The following is a 10,861-nucleotide window of genomic DNA, read 5'->3' as shown; positions in this document are numbered from 1 at the left end:
TCAAGCCATGTTGGAGAATTTTGAGGCACACATGGAAGAGGGCATCAAAGCCCAACACGAGACATCTGACACCCTCTGCTAGCTCAAGCACCCAAGGGAAAGACCTACGAAGCCTCCGATAGGTCGGGAACACTTGGAAAGTCTCTTTGCTGAGAAGCTCAACGATTTCGTTGCTCTACTAGCAGCAAAGCTTCTTCAAGGAATCAACTCGACCATGTGTGAGTTGATTGCTCGCAGTTTTGCCCAGTTGGGCGATAACAATGAGGCGTCTCTCATCTCAAGATGCCACTATTCCACAGTCAGGGCAAGTTACCTTCTCCACAATTTTTCTTTTATTCATATTGTGTATGTAAACTAACTAAAATTGTTTCTTTCAGTCGACTTTGGTGGCTCAATGGTTTGGGGACATTACGATGGAGAAATCATATGAACTCTGTCGGGCTAAGGAGAGGGTGGTGGCCTTAAAGGAAAAAAGTGAAAGTACCCATGGAGGAGCTGACTCATTTGCGAGGACTGGAGGCAGAGAAAGCCCGTGCCCAAGCCCTCAAACAGGTAGCAACAAAGGTGGTTGAGAAAGTTAAGGTCGCCAAGGACCAGGCCCGGAGATCCAAGGAGGACATTGTACAAGCCAAAGGATAGGTTTCGAAGACTTCAGGAGATGCTTCATTGGCTGCGAAGGATTTGGCTAGAGCCCGTGGTTAAGCCACAAAGGCACTCGACAAGGCTCGAGCGGAGGATGACAAGAAGAAGGTTCTCAAGAAGGAGGTTGACACTATCGCTGAGAATGCATTCTATGTGGCCTGGTTATATAATAGGGATATGGACTTGGAGTTCACTAGGGAGGCCGACAAGACTCGAGTGCCGCCAAAGCTACTACTACTACTTGGGAAGCTGGCAAAGCTCTTGAGGTTGACCCCATTATCATTTCATAGAAGAAGTCCCTCCAAGGGAGAAATAGGTGGTCTCCTTCAATTTTTTGTAATTAAGCCTGCAAGCCATCTTTTGCTAGGGTACAAACAATTTAATGCTCGAGCCCCCGAGCAATATTGTAATATTTATTTTTATGAATGGCTTTTTTTACTTTTTTTACTTGCCTTTTTTCCTTTTACTTAACATGTTCTATACACAGCGTTTAGTAATAATGCAAATAGGACTTAACGAATTGTGTAAGGTTTTTCTCAAAAAATTTAACATATGCAAAGTCACGCCAAAATTAATTTATTACCTAGTTTTATGCACCATATGTGGGCTTAAGTCTAGGAGACTTAGGTCTTGTGTACAAGTTTAGGAAACATGAGACTTGTGCTCGAGTCTAGGCGACTAGGGAACTTGTGTGCCCAGTCTTAGAGACTTGGGTCTATTTTGCTTTAGTTTAAATCTTTAGTGTCTAAGTTTAGTCAAATTTAGACTTGTGCCCGAGTACAGGCTACTCGGTTCTTGCTTAAGTTTAGTCAACTTAAGACTTGTGCCCGAGTACAAGCAACTTGGGTCTTATTTTCTTAAGGTTAGGCAATCGTAGGCTTGTGCCCGAGTTCAGGCGACTCGGGACTTGCTTGCCTAAGTTTAGGCAACTTAAGGCATGTGCCTGAGTACAGGCTACTCGGCACTTAAAGACATTCCACCCTCTTTGAACTCAGGAACTTAGTGTTGCCTCGCGGGCACTTTTTCATCAGGAAGTAACTTGAGTTCTCCACCCTTAGGTGATTTAGGTTTATTCATGACACTAGGTTTACTCTCGGGTGCCCGTATAGGCTCCTCTAACTGAGTTCCCTAGGTCTCTTTTGAATTCTCTCAAGCTTTATGATGCTAGGTTTACTCTAAGGTTCCCCAAAATAGGCTTCTTTTATTGAGTTCCCTAGGTCATGCTTCGTGAGCGGTTACCTCGTAGGGTGATTATACCACTTATGCCCCCCAAGTGATCGGAGACTAGTCTACATTCACTCTTGTCCAGGCCAGGGAGCGAGTACATCCTTAGATAGTAAAACTTAATTAAATAAACTTAAAAATACAAGTAAATTCTCTTAATTTCATCTATTGTGTATTGTATACACGATTTTCATTAAGTGCCCATATGCTACATATGATTCATATAATTTAGAAAATACACAAACTTCTTGCATCATTGGTAATACCGACGAAGGTGCTCAACATTCTAAGCATGGGGTATCAATTCCCCATTTATTCGAGCCAACTTGTATGTTCCAGGACACACGATGCTCTCAACTTGGTATAGACATTCCTAGTTAGGGCTCAACACTCTATCACTTAAGTCTCGGGTTGCCAGGAAAACTCTTCGCAAAACCATGTCCCCGACCTCAAATTTTATATCCTTCACTTTAGAAATAAAGTACTTGAGCACCTTTTTTTGTAGGATGTTGCACGTAGCTGTGATGCTTCTCACAGCTCCTCAACAAGGTTTAGTGATTCTTGAAGTAAAGTGTGTTTGTGGTCAGCTCATAAGTGGTCTGTCGCTGCGTGGAGATAGCGACATAAACTGGGAGCATGACTTCATACCAATAGGCCATGGAGAATGGCGAATGGCTCATAGAGGTCCTTGTAGTGGTACTATAACTCCATAACACTCTAGGCAGCTCCTCAGGCCAATCACAGTTTGCTTGCTCTAGCCTTTTTGTCAAAGTGGTTTTAGTGTCTTGTTGAATGCATCCACTTGCCTGTTTTCCTGAGGGTGGGCAACGGAGGAGAAACTCTTCATGACTCCATGCCTTTCGCAGAAGTCAGTAAATAACTCACTGTCGAATTACAGGTCGTTGTCGGAGACTATATTCCTCAGGAGCCCGTAACAACAAACAATGTTCTTGATGACATTGGAAGCGAAAAAACTTTGGTCAAGGATTGTGGAACCACCTGCTGATGCAATCTTGCGGCTGAAGTCTGGGCTGGGCGTGCACCAGTTCTAGCATACTAGTGGAGGTGCCCTATTTTGATGAGACTTTCGATCTCATCTCTACTTTGCCTGCACTCATTGGTGGACATGCTGCTAAGTGACCGGGAATCTTTTTTATCCTGATCCCTCCGCATAGGTTGCAGTTTTTGGTAGTGGACCTGCTGCTAAGTGACCAGGAAAATATTCTCTCAAGTATCCACTAGGTTACTGTGGAGCATACTTCTCGTCGGGGGTTGCTCCCGTTCTCTTGGGCTTCTTGCCCTTTCCTTTTCCCCCACGTTTTCTCTCGTTGGGTGCCACAGATTGGACCGAAGCCACGGTCCCAACAATGAATACAGGCTGAAAAGCACAGTATCCAGTGGGAGCTTCTCCATAGCCTGTCGGGGCGACATCAAAGTCCACAGTCGGCATGGTGTTGAAACCAATTGGTTGAACAACAAGGCTGAACTGTGGAGCGCAAATAACACTCATTTAGGCCGGAGTGTATGATGAGTACTGGGTTCCCGTGGCCATGGTGTTTGGGAACAACAGAGCAGGGAAAGGGACTGGTACTCGGAATGTTCCAATCTGAGCCTCTTCCATGTTAATGTACTCTTGAGCTCGAAGTATGAATTCGTCGAGCCTGTGGCATCCTCTTCGCTGGAGGTCATCCCATAGTGGGGAACCTACTCGGATGCCATCTTGTAGGGCCATCAGTTGTTGGCCATCATCGACCCTCTTGGTCCTGGCTGCTTCTTCCTTAAAGTGTTTGATGTAAGCATTAAGGGTCTCAAGTGGTCCCTACTTTATGTTGGCCAAAGAATTGACCTCAAAATTCACCTTCCGTGTAGCTATGAATTATCTTCGAAAGAAGGAGGAGAGTTGGTGCCAGGACTGAATGGATCCAGGCTTATGCTTCTTGAACTATTCATCTGCGGATCCCATCAAGGTCAATGAGAAGATGTGGCATTTGGCATCCTCGAAGACGCGATGGACCGACATCAATCTATTAGACTTTGAGAGATGGTCGGTGGGCCCCGTGCCTCCGTTGTATGAATTGATGTTTTGAATTTTGAAACCCCAAGGTAGTGGGGCCTCCACAATGTGGGGAGGACAAGGCTCTCCATCCTCTTCCTCAAAGTCTAAATCACGACCTTGTCTCTGGGCCATCTTTAGCGTTATCTTTTTCAAACTCTCCAATTCTACGCGAAAAGGGTCACGGTTTTGATTGGCAATCTATGTCGGGTGTTCCCTCCTCCTAGCATTAAGGTTGTCTCGAAGGTCTGGTTGTTGCTTTCTCCCAAGATTGTCCTCGGGAGTTGTCCTACCCTTACGAGCATTCAAGTCATCTCGCAGGTCAGGTTGGGCTCGGTGGAGACCACCATCTTCAAAAAATCCTACTTTTGTTCCCCCCCCCCCCCCCCCCCAAGAGTCAACATATTCGTTTTTAACTGAGACACTGAACTCTTGTCCTCGATTTGTGGAGACCTTTCTCTTGTTGGCCCCCTAGCCAGGGGCCTGTGATGCTAGCGAGGTGCCGGCGGAACACCACCTCCAAGCCTAACACAATCTGTCACAGCGCGCCAAGGCAGAACACCCTAGGCTCTGCAAACGCTGGCAGCTTGGTGGTGTCCTTGGGCTCCACGCCCTTGGTTATCTTTGGTCCTCTTCGAGGGCTAAATGGGCTCAGAAGCTTGATGAGTTCTCTTCCATCCCTCAGCAGGATCTTCGTCTACTTTGCCTTTGCCATGGTCTTATGGTGCAGGTGGGGCTCCAGCTCCAGCTGGGTGCATGGGTGGCACGCCAGCTAGCGGATCTTGCACCAGGGCAGTAGGGTGCTCGGGAGGCACACCAATTGCAATGACAGGTGGCATGCCAGTTGGCTTCCTAGGTGGTATTTTTCCATGGGGGTCCACTTGCAGCCCTTGGGTCGCTAGAGTAGCCGTCATGGCATTAACCATCTTCTGTAGGGCGGGGATATTCCCCTTCTAGGCATCAATTTTTTGTTGTTGGAAACCCACCTGGCCGCGAAGCACCACCACCTCTAACAGATCCTCTGCGTCCATGGGCTAAGGATAATCCTCCTCATAGAATTTGTCATCTTTGCCGTCGTAGTCGGTATTCTCATCGTAATCCTCCTTGGCCATCTCTGGGAGGTCATGTGGAGGTGGCTGGCTATGTTCTCCTCCTTCAGCTCCGGTGAGAGGACCAACGTCGTCTAGGGCATTTCTACGAGTGGTCACCATGACTGTTTCTTCAATCTTTCTTCAAGCTCTCAATGAAAGCACCGAAATGTTGAATGCCTTTTTCGCTATCAACTTAATAACACAACTTAAAGAAAATAAAGAAGATAAAAACAAATGTTTAACGTGGTTCAAGTTATAAAATAATCCTAGTCCACGAGTCTTTAGTATTAGAATTCTTGAAGCTTGAGATAGCAAGCTTCAATGGAGATTTTCTCAGATAGCGTATATATTGCTCTGAGTACAAAATTTGTGAACCCTTTTACAATGGTACCCTATCCCTATTTATAGAGGTTGAGGATCATTAATCTCATTTATTACAAATATTCCCCAATTATTTGGAGTGTTAATTGGTATTCAATCCATCTAAATGTTCTAATAAATATTGTGGGCCTGTGCACATCGCATGGGGCCCAATTCGTAGGTTGCAGCCTACCAACTTTACGGGAGACACGCCTCTGACACTATTAGAATGCGGTTGCACGTTTTCTTGTGTCAGGCGACGTTGTGGGAAATACCAATGATCAAGTGTATGAACTTGACCCCACTAATCGAGGCACCCATAAAGTTGTTAGACGATCTTGTGGTGGGTATAGTAACTGGCACCTGGTGCTCTCTCCAGGCCCGAGGAGAAAATTCCTAGAGCTGGAGGACTATCATATCATGAGAACGGGAGGACCGCTAGAGTAGTCCTCGGGACGTGGCCTCACTTGGAGACATCCATGCCTAAAAAAGGGAAATGCGGTCCGCCGGGAGGATACTACACTCTATGGAGCTCTGGGCGAGTTCTACCGAGCTTCATATCTCTCGAGGAGCTTAATTACTTCTCTAATTACTACCATGTGTCCAATGATGAAATCACGGATAACAACAACTGCTCCAATTTTAACCATAGCATTGCAACACTTTTCTCCTTCAAAACGTCATGTAAGTTCTAATTATACAGATGAAGATGAATATGTGATAGGGCTTTTCGGTCCTTACACTATTTTTCTTCCATAGTTAGTGAAGACGATATTTTGTTAATCCATAGCAGTGCATCATCCAAATCCATTTGAGCAAGAACAACCTGCACCTTAACTTGCCAAAGTTAAAATCTAGTATTGCGATCCATAAGCGGAATATGATATTTCACAAACAATGTTGCCTAAATCTAACTTGGCTCTGATACCACATGTAGAAAATATAATAAATAATGAAAAGAAAAATAAAGAACATACACAAATTTACATAGAATCCCCGAAGGGAAGAAACCAAGGGCAGAGGAGATAAATTCCTATGTCAAAATGAATGATACAAGAGTGTTTTGCATTACAACGTGGAGAAAAGTACAAAAGGGAAACCAAACGAATGATAAAGCTCCATACCACTACAGCTATTATCGGCCCAATCTCTTTGTTGCCACCATAGAGCCCTATTTTTCTCTTTTCATTCGCTATTATGCGATCTAACTCACAAATTATATTATCAAATATTGAAGACATGTTTAAGACAACCCTTGATGAGCTCTTTGCGAGAACTATGCAGAAACAACTCGTCGTCCTATTTTGTGATGTGCAAAGACTGTTAGGCTATCTCGCTTGTTTTATAATTTATACGTGAGAATAAACTTGTCATTCCATAGATATAGACTTGCACAAAGAGATCATATCTTGCATGAACGTGCAACTACTTCAAGCAATAAATAGACCTCACACACCTTTTATATGAAGCCCAATTGTCTCTTAAGTCTAGGCCAACGTAAAAAAACACCCAAGCAGCCTCAATTGATGCAAACGTTGCAACTATAGAATAATTGTTATAACTATTGTAATTAATATCTTCATTATCTTTTGTCAGTCACATGATCATATTTGTCACAAAATACTATTTTTCTATAAATAAGTGATCAAAAAATTGAGATAAATCAAATCATAATTCAACTCAAGTGAAGGTAGGCAATTTGTCTGCTGACCACTATAAATTCCCATTGTTTTACCTTATTGTGTACGTATTTGCATATTTATCTCGAGTGCTCGAAGCTTTATTTAGTACTCATATTATTTGAGTTGTTACCAAAATCCTCCAACAAGAAGCAGACTGCAGTAGTTTTTATTAGTATTTAAGATAGAGAGAGAGAGAGAGAGAATTCAATAACGTTACTGCAGTTTTTAAACCATTTATTCCGCTAAATCTTCGAAAATTAAGTAAGCTCGATATATATAGATAAGACAATGTCAACTCTATTATTTATCACATGCTTCCCAGGCACGAAACAATGAGAAGTTGCTCTAATCTTGTGATTTATTTAATAAAAAAATGTAAACATTTCAATAAGCAGTCTTAATTAAGTCTATAGTACAAAATTTTGCACAGTATAGCCCTAGTTAAAATCCAATCGTAAACAATGTTGCTAAGATATACTAGCCTAACTATACCGATAGCTACATGTGCAAACTTGGAGTAGAGAACTATAACATAGAAAGTAACTGTGACCAAGAAACAAAGTCAGATCTCCATTTAGGAAAACAATCATCTTCCTTTTTAAATGATATGAATGGCCTCCGAGCGACCTCATTTGTTTAGCTCGATCATGTATATGTATATGTACGTATAGGAGCAATATTTCCAAGCTCATTTTCTGAACTATGCTCGTTTTTCATTACCACGCTTTATCTGGAGAGCAGCTCTAACAACACCTCCCCTTGTAATGATTCCAACCTTTCAAAATTTAACATGAAAACAGAAACCAAATCAGAGATGCTAGTTAGGCAATGCAATGCTGCTATTTTGCATCCAACAATCACAGGTTTATTAATGATAAGAAGAAAAAGATCCTTACCAGCCGGCCATCACCATCTACAACGGGCAATCGACGATATTTTGTTTCGAGTAGCAACCTGCTAAATGAAACAAATAAAATGATTTAAATGGCTCATGTCCTATAAGATGAACATTCATTCACATGATCCCGAACAGAAACTCATTGCAGACTGTTGTTTAACTTGAGTTTTACATGACAAAAAGAAAAGGAAGATGCGGACTTCCCATTGAAAAGCTCAAAAGGATGTTAGGCATTAAAAATAACTTCTAAACAAAAAGGCAAAATAGACACAAAAACAAAAGTTAAAACTAGAAAGTGGAAATCAGTAAAACACTTCTCCAACTACTAAATAGTTAATAACGAAAACCATTACCTCGCAGCATCTTCAAGGTTGGTCGTTTCATGAACAACGAGTGGAGCAGCAGTCATCAAGTCACCAACAACTTTACCATTGGTCTTGCTAAGCAGCCTTTGTAACTCGTTAAAAGTCTGCCAAATGATCCAGAATTAGAAAGTGACTTGTTAAGCAGTAACATATTGTTATTTTAAATAATCTCCTTTTCTTAACTTAAGCATCTGGTTAAGATTTTTGGTTATTTACAGTTTCATAAAAGGTATGGTTTTCATCCTCGAAAACGACACTGTTATACGCTAAGAAGTCAAATGTTACTGTTTCAGCTGACAAATTGTAAATGATTTCAATTTGATCAACCATAGCATAGGGCAAGTTTGGGAATTTTGGAAGAAAAAAAATTACTAAATACTGAAGGAGATTTTCGAATATTGGAAAGTTGAACTTGCCTTGGACCCGAACACTTTTTGGCTACAAATTATTTAGTAAGTGTTTTTAAGCTTAATCAAACTGGCCCTTGCAATCTCATCATGCTATGCCAAGAACTCTTAAAGTGATTGTACTCTATTACCCATACAAGCCTCACGTCATGTTATTAAATTGATCATATGTTTTCTAAATAACGTATTTCTTAGCAAGATAAAAAAATCCAAGTGTCTGTTACAAAATGAATGTAACCAGTGAAAAAGAGGATTAACTTACTTTCCAAGAACTGTCAACATTGGGGAACAGCGAGTTCGTGTCACACTGAGTACCACCTAATTAAAAAGTAAAAGAAAATACCATAAGGTTGATAAATGAAAACAGATGAAAATAGCTCCATACAACAACCAAGTTATTAATTTCTACATAAAAAGGGCATATATTGACTTGCTTTTATTGTAAGAAGAGTAGCAACATGCATAGCCATTCGTGGATAGTCAACACTCGAACCACTCTAATAACACATCAAACAACTTCCTGATTTTTCGTTACCTGATATGGAATCTAGTGCTAGTAAATCATAATCCGAAACAACGCCGACCTGAATTAAAAACAAAGCCTCAACGTAATGTACTCTATCAAGCAACTAAAGAAAAACAAATAAAATTTACTATATCGAATTAATATGAGTGGTTTGTTATTAGCCCAGATCAAATAATGGTTCCTGCTCAGATTTGAGCATGTCAGTCATAAAAATAACTCACTTTGTTTCTCTCAATAAACAGAATTAGTAAATAACTAACAAGTCATAAGAATGTGATGGAACCAAAAAGTCTAGAACTTTATTCCAACTCTGTTTCTGAACCACTAGTATTATGTGGAGCATATAATAGCATAAAAAAATTGAAAGCATATTTCTCCCAATTGCTTGATACTAAAAAAAAAAGTCAAATTACCAGTTTCCAATCATCGTCAATAACAGGAAATCCAGTTATCCTCTTCTGCACAAGCATTTCTAGAGCTGTGATCACAGAACTTTTATTAGTCGGATCTTTTGAAAATACCGAAATAAGAAATGACATCAAACTTGATTATAGTATAAAATAAACTAAAGAAAGGTATCCATGTTACCTTTGTCTACAGTTGTCGTTGGTTTGACAACCAGTAAATTCTCCTTTCGAGTCATAAAATCACCAACTGTATACACCTTACTTATTGACTAAACATAAAAAATAAAAATTAAAAACTAATTAAAAACAAACAAACAAACAAAGGGAAAATAATATGCAATTTCTAGCACAACACAACGAAAACAATTGTAAAGTATTTTATTTACTGCGAATTCTTCAAAAAAAAAAAAAAAGAAGGTGAAGGTGAAGGTGAAGTAGTGGCATACCGGGGAAGAATTGAGAGAGTGAGCACCGGAGGAAGCCGCCAGCGGCGCGGGAAGAGGGCGATCGGAGGCATGGAAACGACGTCGTATAGGCAGATTAGTTTTGAAGGCTGATGGGAATGGTTGAGAATGAGAGTGAAGAAGAAGCAGAGATGGTGAGAAAGTGTTTGTGTGGTTGACGAAGTAGATCGCGTTGGAGCCCATAACCTCTATAATATCAATTATTATTTTAATGGATCAAAGACGAAATCAAGCAGAAGCTTTCTCTTTTTTTTTTTTTTGGTTTCGTATGGAGATCTCAGAGATACGTCTCTTTCTGTCTGTGATCTGAGACTGCTTTTATTAGATTATATTTAAAAAAAAAAAAAAAAAGAGAAGAAGAATGAATTTGTAGAAGGATATATTAAATTAAGAAGATGGGGGAATGAGCATTAATAATTAATAAATAAATGAATAGAAAAAGAGGCAAGAATGAGAAGTACTCAGTAGTTCTCTTTTTCTTTTCGGGGGTATTGATTGATGGGTTGGCTTGAGCTCCGCAACTGTAGGACATGAAAAGAAGAGAGAGTAAGAGTAGGACAAACGCAACTGGTGTTGGTGGGTTGGACTTTTTCAATTTCCCACGCGCCGATTGACACTTCTTACTTTAGAATTCTATATTGTTTTTTCTTCCTCTGGAAATTCCATGTAATTCCATAATAGTGTTCATAAATGAATTCGCAATTCTAGAAGGAAATATTTGACAAATTATGTCTCATACTAA

At 40.7% G+C, this 10,861-nt stretch overlaps 1 protein-coding gene across 2 annotated transcripts; it reads right to left on the bottom strand.

Annotated features, from left to right (window-relative positions):
- Positions 1-7,392: 7,392 nt before the first annotated feature.
- On the bottom strand, positions 7,393-10,619 carry LOC133797058 (CBS domain-containing protein CBSX1, chloroplastic-like). 2 transcript variants are annotated; one of them, XM_062234834.1, is made up of 9 exons: positions 10,581-10,619; positions 10,102-10,431; positions 9,837-9,924; positions 9,662-9,726; positions 9,258-9,306; positions 8,985-9,040; positions 8,304-8,419; positions 7,949-8,009; positions 7,393-7,827 (listed from the first exon to the last, which is right to left on the bottom strand). In XM_062234834.1, exons 2-9 carry the CDS (start codon positions 10,300-10,302, stop codon positions 7,753-7,755), a joined length of 711 nt encoding a protein of 236 aa, XP_062090818.1. In that variant the 5' UTR covers positions 10,303-10,431; positions 10,581-10,619; the 3' UTR covers positions 7,393-7,752. The 2 variants fall into 2 exon arrangements, with proteins under 2 accessions (XP_062090818.1, XP_062090826.1); XM_062234842.1 differs by having other exon boundaries at positions 7,949-8,006; positions 10,102-10,616.
- Between the last annotated feature and the right edge of the window lie 242 nt (positions 10,620-10,861).

Source organism: Humulus lupulus, chromosome 1 (assembly GCF_963169125.1).
Source record: "Humulus lupulus chromosome 1, drHumLupu1.1, whole genome shotgun sequence".
NCBI classification, from domain to species: domain Eukaryota; kingdom Viridiplantae; phylum Streptophyta; class Magnoliopsida; order Rosales; family Cannabaceae; genus Humulus; species Humulus lupulus.
The sequence above is the reverse complement of the archived record's forward strand: the minus strand, read 5'-3'. Positions and strand labels throughout refer to the sequence as shown.

Excerpts from the sequence above, each read along its gene's own strand:
- LOC133797058 (XM_062234834.1), bottom strand. The coding sequence starts at position 10,302 with ATGGGCTCCAACGCGATCTACTTCGTCAACCACACAAACACTTTCTCA. Across the intron at positions 9,727-9,836 it reads AACGACAACTGTAGACAAAG|CTCTAGAAATGCTTGTGCAG; the intron begins GTAACATGGATA and ends CTGTGATCACAG. Across the intron at positions 8,010-8,303 it reads AACCTTGAAGATGCTGCGAG|CAGGTTGCTACTCGAAACAA; the intron begins GTAATGGTTTTC and ends TGTTTCATTTAG.